The 25,411-nt window shown below is 40.7% G+C and overlaps 1 protein-coding gene across 6 annotated transcripts in view; it reads right to left on the bottom strand.

The window, feature by feature from the left end:
* TTC6 (tetratricopeptide repeat domain 6) overlaps positions 1 to 25,411 on the bottom strand; it is a 141,352-nt gene that overhangs the window by 19,396 nt on the left and 96,545 nt on the right. For 5 of the 6 annotated variants that reach the window (XM_005301543.5, XM_005301542.4, XM_005301544.5 and 2 more), the window contains 9 exons: positions 24,917 to 25,067; positions 24,191 to 24,273; positions 22,207 to 22,283; positions 20,566 to 20,726; positions 15,171 to 15,305; positions 12,313 to 12,462; positions 7,073 to 7,213; positions 6,268 to 6,381; positions 3,996 to 4,115 (listed from right to left, as the gene is read on the bottom strand). In XM_005301543.5, coding sequence (XP_005301600.2) covers positions 3,996 to 4,115; positions 6,268 to 6,381; positions 7,073 to 7,213; positions 12,313 to 12,462; positions 15,171 to 15,305; positions 20,566 to 20,726; positions 22,207 to 22,283; positions 24,191 to 24,273; positions 24,917 to 25,067 — 1,132 coding nt within the window. The remainder of the gene's footprint in view (positions 1 to 3,995; positions 4,116 to 6,267; positions 6,382 to 7,072; positions 7,214 to 12,312; positions 12,463 to 15,170; positions 15,306 to 20,565; positions 20,727 to 22,206; positions 22,284 to 24,190; positions 24,274 to 24,916; positions 25,068 to 25,411) is intronic. The other variant, XM_042858491.2, reaches the window with a different exon arrangement.

Here is a 25,411-nt window from a genome sequence, read left to right as displayed (position 1 = left end):
ATATATACACACACACACACAGTATAAGTTTTAAACAAACAATTAATACTGGTACACAGTGATGATGATTGTGAAGCTTGGTTGAGGTGGAGGAATCAGAGGGTGGGATATTTTCCAGGGAATGCCTTACTGCTAAATGATGAACTAGCAATTGGCTGAGACCTCAGGGGTTAACTCTCACAGTCTACAAGGCAGCAGGAATGGAGGGAGGGGAGAGAGCATCGCAGACAGAGAGAGAGACACACACTGTGTATGAGAGAGAGAGATGCGCATTTCCCCTTTAAGTACATTGCCTTGTTAATTAGATCTGCTTGCTGAGACCGCAGCTGCTGCTGCCAGCAAGCTCCCTCTGTCCTGAGTCCTGTCGTGTGTCCCACCTGCTATATGGAAAATGGGGTAAGCGGGGTGCAGGAGCAGGGGGACACCCTGACATTAGCCCCCCTCTTGTCTCTCTCCCTCCTGCACAGGAAGCAGGAGTCTCTGGGAGCAGCTCCAAGGCAGAGGGCAGGAGCAGCACATGGCAGTGGGGGGGGGAGGGACAGCTGCAATTTTGCTAGCCTGTTGGGCAGCTGCTGCACAGGGAATTTAGCGGAGCGGGGAGCTGATGGGGGGCTGCCGGTCCACCCTGGTTCCAAGCTCCCACCAGCTAGTTGCAACAGGCTGCTCTTCCTGCAAGCAGTGGACAAAGCAGGCGGCTGCCAAACGACATTAGAAGGGAGCATTGCACAACTTTAAACGAGCATGTTCCCTAATTGATCAGCAACGTAACAACGAAACAACGTTAACCGGGACGACTTTAAGTGAGGAGTTACTGTACTATGTTAGTACAAACCTCTCTTTTGTAGTGACAATTTTATTTTACTTGTGTAACTAAAATATTGTAAAATAAAGGCCCACTCCATACAGGGCTGGACATTCTGTCCCAACCTACCAAAGCACTTAAACGTGTTTAGCTGTAAGCACACAAATAGTTCTAATGAAGTCAATGGCACTGCTCACATTACTAATTTTGCGCACATGCTAACTGATTGCTGGATCATGACACTTACCTTCACAGATCCAGTAACCACTCCAAACACCCCAAGAGACCTGTTATCTACAGCCAGGCACTCACATACCACAGATTGTGCTCCGAAAAGAGAGTCTGGGATAAACACCTTAACACATTTAAAACTGCCTTCACCAAACAAGAACACTCCACCAGAGAAGTAGATTGCATCATGGAACGGGCCACCCAAATACCCCAAGACAACATGCCTCAAGACAGGGTGGGGGGAAAACCTCCAACCACACATCCCTAGTTTCACCTACCAGCCCACACTGGAACCCATACAAGGTATCATTAAGCAATTACAATCCATACTCTATGGGGACCACATCCTAAAAGAAATCTTTCCTGAACCCCCGTCTTCTGGCCTTCAAACCACTCCCTTACCTTGCCAAATCCATCAAAAGAAGCAAGCTCCCCACAGAGCAAGACACATCAACACAAAGCGGCATCAAACCCTGCCACAACACATGCAAAACCTGCAGACGTATCTTCACTGTTACTATGATCAACACTCCCCACAACACACCTTTCAAGATGCCTGGGCCTACACATGCCTATACAACCTGTGATGTACCTCATCTAGTTCACTAAATGTCACAATAACAACAACTATTTGGGTGAAACCAATCACTACGCCGTTGAATGAACTCACATAGAAAAATGATAAAAAGACCATATCAACTGTGGACAAACACTTTTCAAAAACCATTACTCCATATCTGATCTAGCAGTCTTCATCCTCAAAAGAAACCTGCACAATACCTTCAAAAGATAGGCCTGAGAGCCTAAATTCATAACTTTGCTAGACACTAAAAATCATGGTCTTAATAAAGACACTGGATTTATGGCTTATTACAATAATCTGTAACCTATTAACTTCTCCTCCCCCATTTTTGTCCTATAACTGCAGAGGTTTTAACAGGCCACTTCACATTGATTGGTCTCTTACAATATGTGTTAACTACTTATGATAAACAATCTGTTCCACAGTGTGTGTAGTTATGACACTCTGAGTACCTTCCCCAGACCTGAAGAAAAGATTTGTGTAGTTCAAAAGCTTCTCTCTTTCACTTTCACCAACAGAAGTTGCTCCAACAAAAAGTATTACCTCATCCACCTTGTCTCTCTTGCTAGATCATGTCAGAAAATATCTTCCAGAATTGAGCCCTAAAAGATTACCTCCTGACACAACAGCCATAGTACATGTGGGTGCTCTGAAAGCTCCTCCCAGCAGCACACTAACAAAACTGATTTGTACACCAGATTCTCTAAATTACATATAGGAAGAACATAATCTTGTGAAAATATTTAGCTACATGGGATACATTAGGATTTTGAGTCTCTAACATTCAACTCTCATTTTGTAAATCAGTCTTCTCTAAAATTCATTCAGGAGTTAACACTTTTTCCTGATCATGTTGGTTCTACCCCATTACTATGAGTCCCTATCCTCCTTTCAGGAGCCCCTTCACATCAAAATATGTACCATCTGAGTCTCTCCATTGAGCCTCGCTGATGAATTACATTTTGTAGCATAAGACAGAGATCTATACAGTAATTGTTCTGTTTCAGCTATTTCTATGCAAGGTCTACCAAGTGTGAAGGGCTTTTTCCGTGCATTTCTAGTGGGACATTCCTGGGTCATCACAAAGGTACCCGTCTTCATTCTTGCATCTACGTAGAATATCTATCTTTGAAACAAATAAACTACCCAATTTTGCAGCGTGCCCATGCTGAAATCATTGCTGTCACATGAACAAAAAATTCAAAGCCTAAAGTTACCCATCCAAAATAAAAACACAAACAATACTGAGAAAAGTATTCCTTCTAAGTCATAACAAATGACAGCTTTTGGGAAATTATACTTTAAGAATGAAAAATGGTATCTATGAGACTATTTAATATGTTTAAGCCTCAGTCCTGCTATTGTTTTGCAGGCAGAACTCCCAATGAATAAGAGGGGAGTCTGGATTATGGATCAATGACAAGATTGCAATCCTTTTTCTGAGAACCTGAAGAAAAAAAGTCAGGGCCCGAGTCTCCTGTAACTTTAACCTTGAGTGGTCATTTCACCTTGTGCAAAGAGAATGTAAAACAAAACCAAATCAGAATCCTCCATTCACTTACACCTGTGGCATCAGCTTACATTCACCTTGTATAAACAGAAAATGATTATTCAAGGTGCAAGGCAGTGGAGGCAGGCATTCACTTTTTAACTTAATATACGACTTGCATATTTTGGTCCTGGTTCTTGTTTACACTGCGGCCATTTCACACAACTCTGGCAGTGTAAAGGTGCTACAAAAAGAGTGTAACTGTCATTTATGCCCATGCTAATGTAACACTGACAGACCCCAGTCGTCGGCGGGCAGGATTGAACCTAGGACCTCCGGAGCTAAATGCATGAGTCTCTACTAGATGAGCTAAAAGACACATAGCTCTTAGCTAAGGCTGTAGCAGACTCATTAATCTCTAAGTGGTCTCGGTGCCACAAGATGGGACAGACACCACACCCAGAAGGTGTATGGGTTGCACAAACTCTCTATACTGCCAGATTGTTGTAAAGAGGCCACAGTGTAAATGAGAAGTAGGCCTTTAGTACTTTAGGATTTATCTACACTAGAAATGCTACAGTGGAACAGACACTTACTACAGTGACAGAATAGGTTCTTCCATCACTGCAGTGAATCCAATTCTTCAAGAGATGAATTCTTCTGTCAACCTAGAAGTGTCTACACCAGGATTTAGGTCGGCTTAATTACATTGTGCAGGGCGTGAAATTTTTCACAGCCCTGAGCAATGTAATTAAGCCGACCGAATTTTGTAGTGTAGGCCTGCCCTTAGAAATACTGCTAACTTTGCACATTATTCTTCATGTCAGCTATATGTGTCATAAAATAAACATGAAATGTGAAATTTTGTATGTACAAAGAGAATCTTATACCTCTAATGCATTAAAGTAGTCTTCCAGTTCCACATAGAGTAGTGCACGGTTAATTAATACTGTCAAGACAATTTCCTTACTCGATTCAAGAAGAAGAAGAATTCCATAGTCTTTCAAAGCCTAAAAAAAAATTAAAAATATTTAATTTTACTGAGAAGCATACATTGATACTTAAGTTTACAATCTAAAGTTCCAATCCTGCAAACACTTATGTCTTATTTTAAGTACCTGAGTAGTCCTTCTGATTTCAGTGTGACTACTCAGATGCTAAAAGTTAAGCACATACTGTACTTAAATGTTTGCAGGACTAGGGCCTAAATAATAAAGAGGAACACAATACAGCAGTTATTTTCTTCTCACAGTGTTGCCTATTCCTCTCTGTACTTCACTTTGTACTTAGATATACTCCTGTCTGCAGAACACAATAGCAAAGAGACTAAGTCTGCATTGAGGCTACAAAAGTTTTATGTTTAGAAATAAAACTGCTATTCTTTCTGTATCTAATTTGGTCTTTCCCATATTCATGTTTAAATTTTATTTTATTTTTTTAACTTCATTTTAGATGCATCAAGCATTTTAAATATAAAGTTAAGAAACTTCTGTAAATTAAATGTCTTAAAATCTAATTTAAGACTACTGGAAAGTCTTATTAGTCTAGTTTTATTAACTAAATCTCAGTCGAGAGCACAATGGCATGAATAAGTGGAATGGAAATGCAGGTATCAATTCACAAACTTATCAAAGTTGGACAGTATCTCACCAACCCTAAATCGGAAAATAAAGTAGATGCCTTAAGTCAAGTGATAACTAGTGTGGGAAAATTAGGACAGTTTAGGCCTTCATATCATGAAAGGCTTCCTGATAGTATTAGGTTTGGTCCACACTGGGGTGGGGGATCGATCTAGGAAACGTAACTTCAGCTACGAGAATAGCGTAGCTGAAGTCGACGTTTCCTAGATTGAACTAAGTTTACTTACTGCGGGTCCACGTGGTGCAGGCAAGCTCCCCCGTCGACAGCACTTCCTCCTCTCGGCGAGCAGGAGTTCTGCAGTGGACAGGGGAGTGCTTCTGGGATTGATTTATCGCGTCCAGATGAGAAGCGATAAATCGATCCCAGATCGATCTCTACCCGCCGAATCAGGCGGGTAGTGTGGACCTAGCCTTAGGCTGTACAATAGTCTCCCAGGGGAAGTCCTACTGCTAGTGATATTTAAAACTAGACTAAGCAAACATTGGATTCATCTAAAAGGTCTTTTCCATCCCTAACTCCTGTGAGTCTACGTGAGTTGATGGGTCAGCTCCACTCTAACCATTATTTCTGCCACTTCCTGATGCCTATTGGGATGGGCTTCAAGGACTAGAATGGTGATTCAACAAGAAAAATTCTGTAGTCCCTTGGAGGTGAGGGATGGGGACTGAGGTGTCTCTGGGTAGCAAAGAGAATTGGGGGGAGAAGGCTAGACTGAAGACCTTTAGCTTGGAACAGGTATTGGGGAAGCCTTAAGAGGCAAATAAGTATAGCAGGGAGCTCAGGGTAATAATGTTTTGTCACCTTTAGAAGCTATATAGGGGTAACACAGTTCCCTCTGGAGCGAAAAGATCTGCAGGGAGGAAGTAATCAAGCAAAAGGCTCTGTGGGGCTGTTGACAACCAAGTCCCACCTCTATGGTGATGAAGTCTCAACCCCACCTCTGTGGAGGTGCCATCTGTCTTTTTCCCCAAACAAAGTGGGTTTTGTGGAGCTTCTGTCCCAATCCTGCTCCTTTGAGCAGTGGATAAAGACAGGGCCACAGGGACCAGGACTAAATCAATCCCACAAGATAGAGATGGGCTCAAATTTTTACAATACTCATTACTGCCTTAATCTTGCCCTGTTCTGCTTCTATGCTCCCCTTCTTTCTTTCCCCTTTCTGAACTCCCCTGCAAGATTTTGGTGGGTGAGTGAGTGAGTGGGTGGGCGGGCGTGTGTTTGTGATACATATATCACAGCAGAAATGCATAAATCTGAACAACACTACATCCTGAAATAAGCACTGCAAATGTTAGTGATATAAAGTATAAGCGAGTAAATGAGTAAATGTATTGTCATGTATACATCCAAGTACCTGATTATACCCACAAAACGGGTACTTAGATCTTCAACTGACAGCAATGCAGTTGTAAAGGATTGTTGATGTAAAAAGGAAAGCTTGCTACTAATGTTCAGAAACAGTTTATTAGCATTTCTGAATAACTGCATAATCAAGTGCTCTTGAATAAAAGGATATAATACCTTTCTATAGTCCTTTATTTGGTGATAACAGATTGCTCTGTTGTAATATGCCAAAATGCAGATTTTGTCCAAGTCAATAGTTTTGGTTAAGTCTTCAATGGCATTTTTGTATGTCTGCACGTAAAAAACATTGCATATAAAAACACTGTATAATTCACAGCATCATATGTTCTGTCCTAAAGAACACAATAGTGTAAAATTTGACCATACAGTTTTACATTTCTTGTCTCTTCATCAGTACTGGAAGGCATTCTCTCATATCAGTTTGTCAATATGGGCCAATTATTGCAGTCTTCCCTTAGGTAGGATTTCTACTGATTTCTATGGGATTTTGACGGGACCAGGACAGCACAACTGAGCCTTATTACTTTATGTTTTTGTCATTGCCATGGTTGTATTACTTAGTCAATCATTATTGTTATCTAGCTATATTATTCTTTACCCTCTCTTTGACCCTTTCATGATCACTTTGTATCATCTCCTAACATGGATGGTAGTTTATTATGGAGTTGCAGTTGCTCCTGTGGCCAAATTCACTTATGGGAGCTTCTTCCATGGGTCCAGGAGAGGTAAAATCAAGATAAATCTAGCTAGCTTAGCCAACCCAATCCACTGCACCCTTTCCAGAACCACAGAGTCCCCCACAAAGTGGCTTCCAAGGCGCTGGGGAAACTGGAAGTATGCTATATTGGTGGAATTCCCCACAAGCCTAGGTAGCATTGGTCCCCCGGCTTTTAGCTCTTTCTACAGGTGAATAACAAAAATATTTCATGTATTTCATCCAAAAGATAAAATACGTCTCTACCTTATTATGATATTTCAAAGTTCCTCTGTAGAGATAGGCTCTCACGCTGTCAGGATGAATTTTGATAGCCTCGTTACAATTCAGAATGGCCTTGGAGTATCGTCCCTTGCTACCATAGTAAGCAGCACGACTTAAATATGCCTTTATAGATGAAGACAGAAACATGCTGCAGTACAAGTACTAAAAAAACTTTGATAATACCTTGGACAACCACTGAGTAAAGGTAAGAAATAACTTTTTTCATAAAGAACTTAAAACTTCTAAGTATAATGGTCATAAAACCAAGCAAATGAAATGAACACTGGGTACCTTGGTTATAATAATGGAAAACAACATGAATATTGAAACAAGAAATAACTTATATTCCGTTAGACATAACAAAAATCAAATGCAGAAAAATGATCTTTGGAATTCAAAAAGAAAAAAACAAAAACAAAAGGAAGGACACAAATAAAACAGACTTTAACAAAACAATACTAATGATGTCCAACTCATCCCTTAAAGGGAAACTACTAAGCTGTTTAAGAACAAAAATGACCATTTAGAAATTGTTATTGTGGCTCAGGCAGACCAAGCACCAGCTCATGCCAAGGCCCCCATGTCTCAAATGAACACTGACAGATAAATAGCTGGAATCTCTCTGGCTCACTTGTGGGTTAATATTAATATGATAAATATTAGAATTATAAGAAAGTGCTTAGTGTTTGGACTCTGTCCAATGCTTATAAGTTGCTGCATGCACTGATCTTCCTTGTAATATCTGTATTCCATATTGTAATGTAGTATGTGAATGGGTGTAGTGGGAGCCTCTGTGACTCTATAAATCACCATACAGGAGAGGGACATTAATGTGAAGAGCTGCTCTTCTATAGAAATCATTATGCCCCTCCCAAAAGAGGAGCCCTATCGATACCAGACAAGCTACGATTGGCTCTTACAACTGGACACTCCCTATATCTGGATTGAGGAATCGTCAACAAAAGGACTAAAGATTTATTGTTGTTCTGTTCTCCTCCCTGTGAAGATGAGTCATGCAAGTGAACTCCTCCCACCAGCTGAGTTTTGCAGCTGAGAGCATATGGTAGGACAGGATTCAAAACCACAAGCAAAAGGAACTAAGGATCTCTATGTTGCTGGGACTCTGAGGGACACTGAGGTTTCTAGGCATAGAGATCATCAACCGTTAGCATGGATTAACCCTAAAAGACAAAAAGAGCATGCTGATTAGAAGAGCCTCTATTACCTTTTAAAACCTACAACTGTAATTCATTTGTGTGTCTTGTGACAGACACAGACCAGTGACGTACAGGAGTCTGGTAGAGGGCAAATATACTGGTCACTGGATGAGTAGTTTTCTGTTCCCTGAGTGACCAGGGCAGGGGCTGCACTAGGAACCTGCTAGAACCAGTTAAGGCAGGCAGGCTAATTAGGACACCTGGAGCCAATTAAGAAGAAGCTGCTAGAATCCATTAAGGCAAGCTAATCAGGGCACCTGGGTTTTAAAAGGAGCTCACTTCAGTTTGTGGTGTGAGTGTGAGGAGCTGGGAGCAAGAGGTGCAAGGAGCTGAGAGTGAGAGGGTGTGCTGCTGGAGGACTGAGGAGCACAAGCGTCATCAGACACCAGGAGGAAGTTCCTGTGGTGAGAATAAGGAAGGTGTTCGGAGGAGGCCATGGGGAAGTAGCCCAAGGAGTTGAAGCTGTCATGCAGCTGTTACAGGAGGCACTATAGACAGCTGCAGTCCACAGGGCCTTGGGCTGGAACCTGGAGTAGAGGGCGGGCCCAGGTTCCCCCCCAAACCTCCCAATTGACCTGGACTGTGGGTTCTTCCAGAGGGGAAGGTCTCTGGGCTGTTCCCCAACCCACATGGTGAATCTTTGAGGCAAGAAAATCTGCCAATAAGTGCAGGGCCCACCAAGATAGAGGAGGAACTTTGTCACAGTCTATATTTGCTTGCTTTAATCTTGTAAATAACACTCTAGTTACCTTTTCCCTATTTAATAAATCTACATATAGTTTATTATAGGATTGGATACAAGCTTTGTCCTTTGTGTGAGATCTAAGGCACAAATGATCTGGGGTAAATGACTGGTTCTTTGGGACTAGGCATAACCTCAATATTGCTGTGATTCTTGGTCTTAAGGGCCATATATAACAGAGATATGCTCAGCTGAGTGACAAGAGAGACCAGAGGACCCAAGGAGTCTGTCTGTGACTTCGTTTAAGGCTGTTAATATGCCTGAGGAGTTTGCACTTGGTGCAGCTGGTTGGTGAAATCTAAGTTTAGAATTAATGACCAATTTGGGGTTTGTGTCCTGGTTCTTTCACGGTTTGCCCTGAGGTTGGTACTCATGTTCTTGCACCTCCATTGGGAGCATCACAGTTATAACCTGATGGAAAATGTACTCCAGATTTTTTAATATCCATCACCCTACTGCAACAAAACAATAACTGTTTTGTGCAACACAACAAAAAATAATGTGTGAACTCCCTCTGCTACTTTGCTTCAAATAGTTAACTAAAACATACTGAGAGCACTACGTATTCTTATGGAAATTATGCTACTGGTGTATAGACAGAGAAGTAAACAAAATCCTCAAATCTTAATTATTTCTCCATCAGAAGCACAGCAGAAAAATAAATAAGATTAACACATGGAGGACATAACTCTCAGGAAAATACATAAAAGAGATCAACACTGTGTCTTTCACATATATCAGTATATGAAGAACTTCATAAGAATATAAGAATGGCCACACTGGCTGAGATCAATGGTCCATCTAGCCCAGTAGCCTGTCTTCCGACAGTGGCCAATGCCAGGTGCTTCAGAGGGAATGAACAGAATAGGTAATCATCAAGTGACCCATTCCCTGTCACCCATTCCCAGCTTCTGGCAAACAGAGGCTAGGGACACTTCAGACCATGGATTTGTATCCCTTCCCATCTTGGCTAATAGCCATTGATGGATCTATCCTCCATGAATTTATCTTGTTCTTTTTTGAACCCTGTTATAGTCTTGGGCTTCACAACACCCTCTGGCAAAGAGTTCCACAAGTTGACTGTGTGTTGTGTGAAGAAATACTTCATTTTGTTTGTTTTAAACCCGCTGCCTAGTCATTTCATTTGGTGACCCCTAGTTCTTGTGTTATGAGAAGGAGTAAATAACACTTCTTTACTTACTTTCTGCACAGCAGTCATGATTTTATAGACCTCTATCATATCCCCCCTTAGTCATCTCTTTTCCAAGCTGAAAAGAGCCAGTCTTCAAATTCTTTTTTGGCCTTCCTAATTATATTTTTACACTTCATTTGCCAGAGTTTATACTCCTTTCTATTTTGCTCAATAGGATTTAACTTCCACTTTCTAAAGGTTGCCTTTTTGCCTCTGCTTCTTTTACTTTGTTGTTTATCCACGGTGACACTTTTTTGGTCCTCTTACTATGTGTTTTAATTTGGGCTATACATTTAAATTGAACCTTTATTATGGTGTCTTAAAAAAGTTTCCATGCAGCTTGTATGGATGTCACTTTTGGCACTGTCCCTTTTAATTTCTGTTTAACTAATTTAATGGCGTTAAATTTGAGGAGGACCCAACCACATGAGCCACACCATCAGGGACTTATTCACCTGCACATCTACTAATGTGATATATACCATCATGTGCAAGCAATGCTCCTCTGCCATGTATATTGGCCAAACCAGACAGTCTCTACATAAAAGAATAAATGGACACAAATCAGACATCAGGAATGGTAACATACAAAAGCCAGTAGGAGAATACTTCAATCTCCCTGGACATTCTATAATAGATTTTTAAAGTAGCCGTACTTCAACAAAAAAACTTCAAAAACAGACTTCAAAGAGAAACTGCAAGAAATAAAATGTATTTGCAAATTTAACACCATTAATTTGGACTTGAATAGGGACTGGGAGTGGCTGACTCACTACAAAAGCAACTTTCCCTCTCTTGGTATTGACACCTTCTCATCAATTATTGGGAGTGGACTACATCCATCCTGATTGAATTGGCCCTGTCAACACTGGTTCTCCACTTGTAAAATAACTCCCTTCTCTTCATGTCTAATAATGCCGGCATCTGTAATTTTCACTCCATGCATCTGAAGAAGTGGATTTTTTACCCACAAAAGCTTATTCCCAAATAAATCTGTTAGTCTTTAAGGTGCCACCAAAATCAAGAATTGCCTCTCCTCTTGTGGGTTCTAGGACTAGCTGCTCCAAGAAGCAGTCATTTAAGGCGTCAAGAAACTTTATCTCTGCATCCTGTCTCAGGTGATATGTACCCAGTCAATATGAGGATAGTTGAAATCACCCATTATTATTGAGTTTATTTTTATAGCTTCTCTAATCTCCCTGAGCATTTCACAATCACTATCACCATCCTGGTCAGGTGATCGATAGTATATTTCTACTGCTATATTCTTACTATTCAAGCATGGAATTACTATCCATAGAGATACTATGGTACAGTTTGGTTCATTTAAGATTTTTACTTCATTTTACTCTATACTTTCTTTCCAATATAATGCCACTCTCTCAGCAGTACAACCTATTCTGTCCTTCCAATATATTTTGTACTCTGGTATTATTACTGTGTCCCACTGATTATCCTCATTCCACCAAGTTTCTGTGATGCCTATTATATCAATATCCTCATTTAATATGAGGCACTCAAGTTCACCTATCTTAGTATTTAGATTTCTAATAGTTGTATATAAGCACTTTAAAAAATTGTCACTCTTTAGCTTTCTGCCATTATGTGATGTAATTGAATTGGACTCTTTTTCATTTTACTGTTTTTCATCAGATCCTACCCATATTTTATCATCTTCCATCCTCTCCTCCTTACTAGGATAAGGAGAATCTCCATTAATAGATCCTGCCCTAAGGGATGTCTCTGTTGGAACTACGTGCTCCTCCAGACCTGTTGGCTTTCCCCCAGCCCTTAGTATAAAAACTGCACTAAGACCTTTTTAATTTTATGTGCCAGCAATCTGGTTCCATTTCAGTTTAGGTGGAGCCCATCCTTCCTGCATAGGTTCCCCTTTCCCAAAAGGTTCCCCAGTTTCTAATAATCTAAACCCCTCCTCCCTACACCAACATTTCATTGAGCATTGAGACCCTGCAGTTCTGCCTGCCTAACTGGCTTTGACTTCAGAATTCTTTAAAACTGCTCTCAAAACCTACCCAAAACAAAACCATCAGAATTGTAAATTCAGTGTTACCTGAAAATGTTTTGGATTAATGGCAAGCGCTCGATTGAAATCTTGGATGCACTTAGCTTGGTTGAGTTGCATTCTGCACAGTCCTCGCTGATAAAAAGCATCAGAATAATTTGAGTATACCTTGACAGCAAGAGTAAAAGCTTCATAGGCCTAAAAGATGACATAATGGTTTGAATTAATGTAATCTACTTGCACAATTGGAATCATAGACAGAATATCAACTTTTAAAACCCAGTAATATTTTTTCTTGTGTTTTCACTATTTTACTCCTTCTTTTTTAAATTTTAATACAACATATGAGACAAACACAATAAGTGAAATTCTGCCCTCATTTATTACTTCTTACTCCATTTTCTTCAGTGGGACTACTTTGGTATAACCAAGGGCAGAATTTGGCCTTGTGACCATAAATAATTAACATACTAAAATTATTTGCTACATGAAAGAACACCTAAAATGTGATTTCTTTAAGGTCCTTCTGCAAATTATTTTTTTTCATACTGGAGTATAAAAACAGATTTTTCTGGGATATGCTAATGTGGTGGCAGCCACATATTCTAAAGGGAAAGTAATCTATTCCTAGTGGTCAGTGTATGCCACATCAGGTATTTCAGCCACTCTTGACTATCATTTATAACTGTCTTGGAAAAGGAGGCTAACGGGGTTAAAAAATAATGATGTGATACTACTATGTTTGGTGAGTCTCTCAACATTGTAATACAGATATAAGCTCTTGTCCTCACAACTAAACATCAAGCCAGATGGGGAATTTAAAGTGGCTATGATCTGAAGATTTAGAGATAACCTGAGCTAACAGATCCATTTTGGAGGTAAACCACAAAACAGAAGTACCATTCAGCTCAAATATTACTCCCTTCTCTATCCTAAACAGAACAGTTAGTATGAGGGAAGTACCTATTCCAGGTGACATTTCAAATTTTAGTCATATATAATAGTGACACTTTGAATATACTGTAGATAACATTCACTGGTCTTCTGTGACTAAAGAAATTATTAATGTTTATATTGTTATTGTTGAAATAATGCCTGAAGCATGCTAGGCACTATTCAAAAATAGGATTCCTACCTAAGGATATCAGTCTAAGATCCAGTCCTGTAAACACTTATACATTTGTTTAGCTTTACTCATACGAGAGGAAGGTTGGCCTAATGCAGGGGTCAGCAACCGGCGGCACGCATGCCAAAGGCGGCACGTGAGCTGATTTTTAGTGGCACTCTGCTGCCAGCCAGGGTCCCGGCCGCTGGCCCCGCTCAGCCCGCTGCCGGCCTGGATGGACAGAACCCCGGGCCGGCAGCGGGCTGAGCGGGGCCGGCGGCAGGGACCCCACCTGGCAGGGGCTAGCGGACGGAACCCCAGATCGGCAGTGGACTGAGTGGCTCAGCCTGCTGCCCTTCTGGGGTTCCGTCTGCCCGCCCCTGTAAATATAAAATGTATTACTGGCTCGCGAAACCTTAAATTAATGAAGACTTGGCACACCACTTCTCAAAGGTTGCCGACCTCTGGCCTAGTGGATAGGGTACCAAACTGGGACTCAGGAGCTCTGCATACATTTCTGGCTCTTCCATAGTCTTCTATGTGACCTTGGCAAGTAAATTTAGGCCTGGATGTAGCAAAGCAGGTAGGCATGAACTTTACTGTAAACATGCATAGGCCCATCTCTACTCAGCCAAACACTTAAGCACCTGCTTAGGTCCCACTGATGTCAATGGGACTTATGCATATGCTGAAGTGTTTTGCTGAATAGGAATGAACTTAACAAGTGCTTAAGTGCTTTCCTGAATCAAGGGTTTAATTTTTCAGTTCTTCAGTTCCCCACATGTAAAATGAGCATGATAATAATTTTCCCTTTCACCCACGCTCATCTCTCATGTTTACATAAGAGTGTAAGCTTTTCAAACTAGTGACTGTCTCTTATTGTGTTTTGGAACAGTGACTAGCAATGTACTCCGATCTTACTTGGGACAGCTAGGTGCTACTGAAATACAAATACATAATGATAACTAATCCTACTGAGGTCAAAGACATTATAAATGTGCATAAATGTTTGCAGGACTAGGCTCTAAAAATAGAATATAGGAAAGAATGGTGAAAAGAGATGCAACACTAATCAAAAAGGCACTGTTAAAAAGATTTTCTAATGTCAATTTTGTAACGCTTCAAAATGAGGGGAAGGCTAGGGTTTATAAGCTTTTTGAAGTTGGCATTATTAATATATAAAATGGATCCTACTCATATAAGGCCTGATCCAAAGCCCACTGAAGGAGTCCCATTGAATGCAATAGACTTCGGATCAGACTGTTAATGAGCAAGCCTGTAACTGTAGTTAAAAACATAGAAAGAACAAAAAAAGTCCTTTAATATTAAAATGCACCTAGAAAAATGTATTAAATTACATAACAAAAAATACCTAGTTAAAAAAGATTTATATCGTGTGTAAAATAAATACCAAAAACTGAACTAGTTTAGGATTGGTTGGCTGGGGGATTTTTTTACCCTCTGTAAAAGTACAGCAATCAGAGAACTAAGATGCTATCCACAGCATGGTGTACTCTGCTTATAACAACAATAATGAGAACTAATAATGAGCTAAGATATTCACGTTGATTTCACCGCCATTAGAAACACAGCAAAAGGTATGCATAACTAATTAAATATTGTAATACTCGTATGGAAATTTTTTTTCACACATTTGCAAGAAGGTCTGATAAAAATTAAAGAGTAAAAATATGTAAAAAGTAGTGGAAAGTAACCTTTAAAATATTTTAAATTTTTAGTCAATCTTGTTTCCAGCTCTTAAAGCCACAACGCTAATATGTTCTAAATAATAAATACATACCTGTAATAAACTGACTTGCTCCATATAGCACAGGCCCAAGAAATAATAAATTTCTGCAGCCTCAAATGTATTAGGCAAGATTTTTGCTGAAGAAGTCAGTATCTTTAATGCTTGTTGAAAACTTTCCACAGCATCCTGTAATAACAAAGGATATTATTCTAATACAGGGGTCGGCAACGTTTTGCACGCGGCTCGCCAGGGTAAGCACCCTGGTGGGCCGGGCCAGTTTATTTACCTGCTGACACGGCAGGTTCGGCCGATCGTGGCCCCAACTGTCCGCGGTTCGCTATCCCGGGCCAATGGGGGCGGCGGGAAGCGGCGTGGGCGAGGAATGCGCTGGCCGCGGCTTCCCACCACCCCCATTGGCCCGGGATGGCGAACCGCGGCCAGTGGGGGCCACGATCGGCCGAACCTGCCGCGTCAGCAGGTAAATAAACTGGCCCGGCCCGCCAGGGTGCTTACCCTGGCGAGTGGCGTGCCAAACGTTGCCGACCCCTGTTATAATATTTGTAAAACACTGTTAGTAAAAAAAAAAAAAAAAAAAAAAGTCTGAGTTTTAAAAGCGACATACACCGAATTTTTTAAATTGGGCTTGTGCCCTTTTCACTTCTTTATTATATGTAAAGAAGGCCTGGAAGGTACTTTTGTTTTTTTGGCCTCATACATTTAAGAAATGTGAAGGCTGCTCTTCCTTGGTTTTGCTGGAAGTTCTGAATTGCTCTAATTGAAGGTGTGGGCATGATTAAGTAAAACTTTTTTTCAAAATGTTCATTAGTCATTGGTTTAAATAAGTGTTAACAAAAACAAAAAGTAGAACTTTAAGCAGTCTGACTAATAATCTCTTCCTGTTGCAGTTGCTTAGCAACTTTCAGTCTCTTGACTCTTTTGGAGGACTCTATCTTGGGAAGCAGCAACTCTGAAAAAGATTTGGAAATTCAGACCAGAAATAAGAAATAATATTTTAACAGTGAGGATAATTAACCATTGGAACAATTTACCAAAGGTCATGGCTGGTTCTCCATCACTGGTAATTTTTAAAATCAAGATTGGATTTTTTTTAATATACATACTAGTTCAACAGACATTACTTTGAGGGAGCTCTATGGCCGATGTTGTACAGAGGTCAGAGTAGATGATCACAATGGTCTCGTAGTGGGGCGACTGCCCCACTCCTGCAGAACAGGGATTAAAAGCAGCCAAGGCCGGCTGATTGGGGAAGCAGCCACAGCTGTGGCCAGCTCAACTAGGACCCAGCTGGCCCTGATAAGAGGACTGTGGGCCAGAAGCTGGAGGAGTCTCTCTCCAGCCTTGGAGAGAGAAGGACCTGGCTGCCTGGGAGTTCAGGGTACAGGGACAAGAGCAGGGCTGGGGAAAGGCAAGAGGAGCTGGGGAGCGGGGACTAGATGGTGACTGGCAGTAGCCACTGAGGCAAGGTGGGTGAGAGGGTTGGGGGCTCCCCTGGGAGGGGAGATCCAGAATGTGGTGGGGTATTGCTGGGGCAGAACTCCAAGGTAAGGGGCACCGTGGTCCGGGAGGGACCTGGGGGGCCCTGAGGCAAGCGAGACATCGGCCAGCAGAGGGCGCGCCGAGTGCTGGACGAGCTAATTCCCAAGAAGACCAACAGGAGGCGCTGCGCCAGTGAGTCATCGTTTCGCTACAGGTCCCTTCTATACAGGTCCCTTCTGACCTTGGAATCTATTAATCTTTGATATCATAACTTGACTAATGCTCCAGTCAGCAGAGAATCTTCTAGTGAGACATCACCTGAATTTCTAAAGCAAACAAGCAAAACAAGCCAACAACTTTAAAAAGCCAAACCTTTTAGGCCTTCTTTACATATCCGGCAGAGGCAAAAACCCCAAGGTGTCCCTTTCTTTTCAGGTCACATTTTAAATATTTGCTTTTGGGTTTTCTGTGCGAACAGTGATAAACTATGTATAATATTTAATTTATACCCATGAAACATCTCAGTTATAATACAATGGTTAAGGGCTAATCCCACAAATACACAGAGGTAATTTCACCCAAGTGAGTAATCTCACTCAATAAAGCTACACACATACATGTGTGATGGATGTGGAGCTATTCTGTCATAATTTATGAATACTGTATGTTGACTTAGTTATTGGAATGTTTACTGTCTGAAAATATTGGTTTAATTTAATGGGGGGCTACAAGGAGAAACAAACAGGAAGTTAAAGAATGGTACGAGATAAGCCAACCCTCAGAAAACACGAGAGTTACTAAGGGATAATGACAGAGCCACTGGTTTGGAAGACTGGCTCTATCTCCTGCTGAGCATACAGACTGGTTTGGTCCAGAAGGCAAGGCCAGAGCCTAGGTACTCAGAAGAACAAAAAGGGCTATAGCAGTTTTAAAAGGAAGACTTTCTGAAGAGAGTGAAGGAGTTGTTTGGAGGAACCAGACTGAGAAACCAGACCATCAGGGGATGGAAAGCCTTTAGGTAAGACAAGGTGGGTGAGGTAATATCTTTTACTGGAGCAACTTCTGTTGGTGAGAGAGACAAGCTTTCAAGCTTATACAGAGCTCTATTCAGGTCTGGGAAACTAAGGCTATATACACACTACAGTTTACATTGGTATAAGTTATGTTGCTCAGGGATGTCATAAGCCACCCCCTGAGCAACATAAGTTACACTGACCTAAGTGCCAGTGTGGACAGCGCTATCTTGGCGGGCAAGCTTCTCTCACCAACATAACTACTGCCACTCGTGGGGCTGGAATGATTAAGTTGATGGGAGACCTCTCTCCTGTGAGCTTAGAGTGTCTGCACTAACAGCGCTACAGCGGCCACTGTAAACTCTGTAGTGCAGCCATAGCCTAACTCAAAGTGTCACTGCTAAATACAAGGCTTGACTAGATTATTTAACATAAGTAATTAACACATATTTCATGGACCATTCAAGGTGAAGTAGCCTGTTAACACCCCTCCTGTCATAGTAAGGAAAGGAGGGGGAGAAAATGCAGCTGAGGGCAGTTGTTAGTGGGTTTATAGATTGTTGTAATAAACCATAAATCCAGTGTCTCTACTCAGTCCATGATTTTTAGTGACTAGCAAAACTATGAATTTAAGTTTCCTTGCTCATCTTTTGAAATTGTTTAGGTTTCCTTTGAGGATGAGGGCTGATAGGTCAAATATAGAGTGATCACTCTGTGAAAAGTGTTCACCCAGAGGTGATAATGTTTTTGTCTTCTATCATTTTCCTGTGTGAGTTCACTCAAGAGTGTAGCACATAGCTATTATTGGAGCATTTAATGCACTGAATGAGGTATACCACATGCTGTGATAGGCATGTTGGGGGGGCGGGTGTTCATCATCATAGCAGTGAGATATGTCTGCAGGTTTTGCAACTGTTGCTGTGGCAGTGTCTGGTGCCACCTTGAATTGATGTGTCCTGGTCTGAGGGAAGCTTGCTTCTAATGATGATCTTGGAGAGGTTGGGGGGGTGTTTGAAGGCCAAAAGGGGTTCAGAAAATATTTCTTTTGGAATGGGTTCCCATCAAGTATGGGTTGTAGTTGTTTGATACCCGGTATGGGTTCCAGTGTGAGGTGACAACTAGGGTGTGCAGTCAGAGGGGATTTTATTTCTGAACTGAAATAAATTCTCTTGGGATATTTGTGTGGCCTGGTCCATGATGCAATCTACTTTTCTGGTGGAAAGTATCAGAGGGGTAGCTGTGTTAGTCTGGATCTGTAAAAAGCAACAGAGAGTCCTGTGGCATCTTTAAGACTAACAGATGTATTGGAGCATAAGCTTTCGTGGGTGAATACCCACTTTGTCATTCACCCACGAAAGCTTATGCTCCAATACATCTGTTAGTCTTAAAGGTGCCACAGGACTCTCTGTTGCTTTTCTCTGGTGGAGTGTCCTTGTTTAGTGAAGGCAGTTATAAGTGCATTAAGGTGTATATCCCGCACTTTCTCCTCGGAGCAAATTCTTTGGTATCCCAATGGTAGGACAGACATGCATATAGACGGTTTGTTTTAAAATCCTCTCTCTCTAAATGCTTTATTCCTACTGTTAAAATAAACAATACTTTGGTTTTAAGAAGACTGTTTGGTCACTGTATACCACTGGTCACATACACCCGAAGGTGCCAGAACTCAGTCAGACCTGATCAGCAAGCATGGTCGATAAAGGGACCATTCTAAGAGTGGGAGAATTGCAGAATTCCACTCTGGAAGAGGTAAAGGCACAAGGCTTGACATCTGAGGTGGTGCACTCAGAGAGACCAGAAAGGGGATAGTGGTACAGACAGACCGGCAACCATGACAGCATGTTTTCAGGATCTATTCCTAATGCCTAGAGTACCCTTATGCTGAAAGTTACTAATGGCTGCCATCAAGGGACCGTTGATCCAAAAACTATCACAGCCATGGTTAAAGCCAATGGATGAGCTAATCACCTTTCTCTCAGGTGCAGTATAAGGAAAAAATTAAGCCCCTTTTCTGTGGTGAAATAGATGTAATAATGGAGGCTACTGCCTAAGGCACTAGGCTGTATGATGATATGGTTCAAGGGGTTTTGCCTAGTGGAAACACAGGATGTAAGTGTTTTGTTTCTGCAAGCTATGTGCATGTGTGTGCAATACAGGAGAAAGCCAGAGAAGCAGTTATGAGCATGATCCTGAGACAAAGCAGAGGGATGGAGCTTCTTGGACACAGAACTTGCTTGAGAGGCAGACTTGGGGATTTCTGAACAAGGAAACTGCCAGGTACAGTTTGTTTCTAGTGTGTTTGAGGAAACAGGGCTTGCTGTACATTCTTTGTAAATAAACAGGATTGCATCAAAAGAAATGCCTGACTTGTATCATCTATTTCTCCTCCTAATGAAAATAACCCTGCAAGGCCATGATTATTGTCTAACTGCTTGGGTCAAAGGAGCAACAGTATGATATTTCTACTGGTAACACACAATGGGAAGCAAGTACTGTATTCACAAGGCTGAGGGACTAGTTATACAATAATCACTCTGAAAATTCTTGTACATTTGTTCTACAAATATGAAGCAACCAAACTTTTGTATTGCCTCTAGCTCAATTAGATATTACAGTATTTGCACACTGCTTTCTTTTTATGTTTTGAAAAAAGCAACATTATGAAATTTAACTGAACTCCAGCCTACATAATTATTTCTTTTAACTAAACTTTACATGGTTTTAAACAACACTGCGTAATACTTACTGAAACATTAGTGCAGGAGCATTAAGCTTAAAAGAGTGTTACTATTCCCTTTTGTAATGTAAACATGGACGTTCAGGGTCCGGGAATATTTGATAAAATGAGATACTCTGTAAAGCATCAAGGCTATAGAAACCAAGACACTGTATTGTTTGGCATTTTACTGTAAATAGTTTAGAAAGAATTTTCTAACCTTGGTTTTCTTGGCTTTCATTTGTATTTTTCCTAGCAGAACAAACATGGAAGGCGCAGGCTGATTTGCAATAACCTCAAGTAAGCACTCTATAGCGTTACTGTGATTTTGACAAAATGACTGAACGAGCGCTTGCTGAACAGGAGAGGTTTTAAAGGATACTGAAAATAAGAAAAACAAACAATGGTCACAATATTATAATATTTCACACTGCATGTTCTAAATATAAGGTAGTTTCATAGGATAAACAAACTTTACATTGTTCAAAAATCCATGAGACTCCAAAGTTGTTTGCTTTAAGTGCCATACCAAAACACAAACAATTTTTTAAGAATTGAGTTTTAATCCTTTCACATCAAAGCCTGGAGTAGAAAACTTCAACTATAAGCAGCAAAGTTAGAGTCAAATCATGGGCATCTGCAAACTTCCCCTCTCCAAAGAAAGAAAGGAAAAAGACAACTCCAAACAATTACACAGGCATTGCTGAGGGGTCAACGGAACAACAGAATCATCCCCCACTGAGGGCATGGGGCACTTGTTCTACCATTCTGAGACCACTATTACAACCCACAAGGGTTACTATAGCCATTGTAGTATTTTACCTTACAGGTGTGTTATGAAGTTTAATGTTTGTAAAGCCATTTGATATCTTAGTAAGCAACGTCCTAAGTAAATACAAAGTATAACCATAAATTCCACATAACGTTCTATTACCAATAAGTAAGGCTGCAAATTTGTCATGGAGGCCCGTGACTTCTGCAGCGGCTGGTGTGGCTGGCCCCGGGGCCACATGAGCAGCCCCGGCAGCCCCTGGGCCAGCCGCACTGGCCACTGCTGGGGCAGTCTCAGGCCGCCGCACCCCCTCCCCCAGCAGAAGCAGGAGTTTGGGTGTGGGAGGGGGCTTAGAGCTGGGGGTTAGGGTGCGGAAGGGGGTGAGGGCTCTGGGTGGTGCTTATCTCAGGGGGCTCCCCGGAAGCAGCGACATCTCTCGGCACCTAGGCAAAGACATAGCTAGGGGTCTCGGCACGCTGCCTCCGCTTGCAGGCACCGCCCCTGCAGTTCCCATTGGCCATGGTTCCCAGCTAATGGGAGCTGCGGAGTCGGCGCTCAGGGCAGAGGCAACACGCAGAGCTGCCTGGGCATGCCTCCATCTAGGAACTGAGGGAGGGGGATGTCACTGCTTCTGGGGAGGCACAGAGCCAGGTAGGGAGCCTGCCGGCCCCACCAATCCTCCCCCTCAGCACCTGCGGGTTTCCTGGGCTGTGCACTGCTGCCCACCTACCCCGCTCCCCAGCAGCAGCAGGGGTCTCGGGCCACCCCCGAGCAACCCTAGCACCCTTGGGCTGCCCCCACCCCAAGATCTAGTCAGAGGTCTATAGTACATGTCACGGACAGGTCATGGGCCGTGAATTTTTGTTTACTGTCCATGACTTTTACTAAAATGTTACTAAAACGTAGCCTTATTTATAAGTCAAAATATAAACATAAACAGCACAAGTAAAGAAAGGTAAGTGAAAAAACTGAAAGCAACATAAGGAAGTGTCACAGTTCCTTATAATAAATTACAGTAGTTAAATTACGCCTTACATTGGGGCTCGATACTATGGTTAATAAGAACCTAGACAATTAAACTGACTTTACCGTCGCCCATTTCTGCTACTTGAAGAATACAGAAGCTTGCAAGTTTATATTCCTTCATCTCAATTAAATATTGTCCCCTGTAACAAAAAATTTTTTTGTTGTATGTAATTTGCTCATTATGAAACCATTTTTTCAGGCTGAGATTTCTTATTTAAGCAGTATTTTAAAAGTACAAATAATGCAGGAGTAAGTAAAAGTCTAAAGTTTCTCGTAAGAATCACATCTCCAAAGGAATACCATCCAGGTTTTTCCTCTTGTTCCTTCTGCACATACTTTTTAAAACACTATCACCAAGAAATTTTAAAAATGTATAGCTATTCAATTGCAAGGCTCATAAAAAACACATTTTCTGTGGGCTCCACAGCAAATAGAGCACACACACTACCTCTAGAACTATGCAAATATTAATAATGCTATTTCTAAAATCAATGTTGTTTTGCCATAGAGTGGTTGTAGGTAAATTCAATCTGATTCTGAAGGCCAAGCTAGGTTTCTTTCTTTCCCATGCATCACCATTAGTAGTAAATGTACTTGCAAGCCAAATCAGGCCTTCAGAGATACCGGCACAACCCCACTCTTGCTATTGGGGTAACAGAGGTGGGATTGACAAACTTAATAAACAATTCTTTTGTTGATGAACAAGAAGGACTAACTTTTCGCCCATTCCCTCTTAAGTTTGTTGCAGCTCTATAGTACTGATAAGAGTAAAAAGCAGTAAAAATTATTATTGTTCCTAAAGTAAGCAGAGAGGACTTGAAATGCACACAAGGAATATTGATTAAGACTACAATTTCATATATTTACTATTTAGAGTACAGCCTCACTTTAAGTCCTTAATGTGAGTTTTAATTGATGCATAGAGCAGTGAGTGGGCCTTCTGCACTGAGATGAGATGACAATGAGATGTCCTCACTTTTCTAACATTTCCTACAGTTTATTTGGTTCCCCTCAGATGAAAACTGGCTTATCTGTTTGACTTAGCAAGGGGCTGGTACCTTTCACTAATTTGGGAGGAGTGGAGTAAAGGAATTAGTTCATGATTAAAAATGTATTTTATGTATGCATTAGGAACCATATGGATTCCTTAGTCAATACATCAGTTTTCACAGAGTTTTGGAAATCCACACCAGCCAAAGGAGAGTTTCTCAAACTGCACATGCCTGTAGTGACAGGCAGGATTTAGATATGCCAAATGGTGCACTGGTTCTAGACAAGCCATAAGAAGCTTGTATAAAAACCACCAACTCTGCAGAAAATACTAAGGACATTCATGAACAGTCTGGGAAGCTCAGATTTGGCTTCTGAGACCAAATAAAGACCAGAAAAGGAAAAAAGAGCAAATGGTGGTAGAATCTTGAGATTCTCCAAGTATATATAAAAAAGACTAGGAGAGGGAAGACCTTTAGTAAAATTATTTTCTGTGAAGACAGAAACAGATTTACAGAGAAAATGAGTGAAGCTACACATAAATGGAGCTTTTGGGCTAAGCTGGAGAGAACAGCTAAATATCAGGTTTGAAATATTTACTCTCTCTGAACTCATAGGTTCAAGCCTAGGGGAAAGGCTGGACTCAGCACTTCACCCTTATTTTACTGTGTCGTTTCTTCAGATAGGACACTGAAATATTTATCCACTCTGAATGGACATTTAAATTATTAATTTAGAAGAGTATAGGTGTGCCCTATTGTCACTGTTCATATTCACACTCCCCCTTCCCCATACCTTGCATGTACTTTGTCATGCTGCATCCTGTATATCATGCTGGATCCTTCTCTGCATACCAGAGGTAACACCAGTGAGGTACTACTACATGGATATAATTTGTAAAGGATGAAAAGTGCTTTTAAATTTTATTACCATCTGATTATTATCATTAACTAGGCTTGTTTAGTAGATGTGTTAATATAGTTGATGTTTTTAGTGTGTTTCAAACAACAGTTGTAAAGTGGAATACTTGTTAATTTCTAAATGATAATTTTCCTACCTTATTATGCATAAATAGGATTCAGTGGGATAAAGATGAATGGCTCGATTTATATCTCTTAATGCATGCTGTAAATTGTGCACCTGTTATTTACAAAAAACAATTCAGGTACTCGTACATACTCTTTAATCACTTTTTCTACCCCACTGAGTGTAAAACAAAATATTTGCTAATGAGCTTCTGCTTTACTTATCTACCAACACCCAATTTCAGGATTTTCTATTCTCCCTACATCTAATGGTGACACTAAAACAAATGCCTAAAACACCACAGAGATCCTTAATCCTGACAAAAGATACAAACATGCAAACGTCCTAAACTATTTTTATAATATTTTACAAAAGCTTATCTATCAATCTTACCTCTTACTACTATTATTTTATCCATTCCACTGTTTGAGGATTGATTGATGGCAAGGTAAGGTCCTAAAAAGCCCATAGAGCTCTAAATATTCAGCTCATGGAGGAAGGCTTTACAACTAGTTACTACAGATAGGATTATCTGTTATTGCCTTTGATCCCAACCCTGCAAAGATTTACATATGTGCTTTTTATGCATTGCACATAATCCCATTGAAATCAATATGGGTACTTATTGTCCAAAAAGTTAAGCATGTAAGTCTTTGAAGGACCAGGGCATAAGTATCTATTAAAATGTTTTTCATAGCAACTATAAAATGTAAATGTAGTATTATAATGATATAAAAGACCAAAAAGAATAAAATACCTGATGATATGCTTGAGCTCTACAAATATAAACTCTAATGTTTGTGGGATCAACTTCAATGGCTTTAGAGAACTGTCGAATAGCTTCATAGTAATGATCCAGATGTAACAGTAATATCAAGCCAATATTTATGTAAGCCAAGGCAATACCACTAAAAAAGAATAAAGATTATCTTATTTTTCATTTTGTCATACAATATAAAATACTTTGTTGTATACATCAATGTCCAATACAACATGTTTCATCTAATTACTATAGTATTATAAAAACACATCTGTAAGCAGTCAAAAGGTAGGCTTTGAGTTACACCTATTTGCTTGCATAACACACATCAAATGCTTTACTAATTCCCTTTTTAATTCCCTTGAACACTGGTAGCTGTATATATGCATGATTAGTGACTTCTCCAAACATGGACTGCACCTTTTTTGGTGGATGTTTATTAGAAGGCTGAGATATGCAAGTCCAGTTTCATCAGCATTCCTCTGATTTCCT

The sequence above is a fragment of the Chrysemys picta genome, chromosome 4 (assembly GCF_011386835.1).
Source record: "Chrysemys picta bellii isolate R12L10 chromosome 4, ASM1138683v2, whole genome shotgun sequence".
Lineage (NCBI taxonomy): Eukaryota > Metazoa > Chordata > Testudines > Emydidae > Chrysemys > Chrysemys picta.
This window is presented reverse-complemented; position numbering and strand designations above follow the sequence as displayed.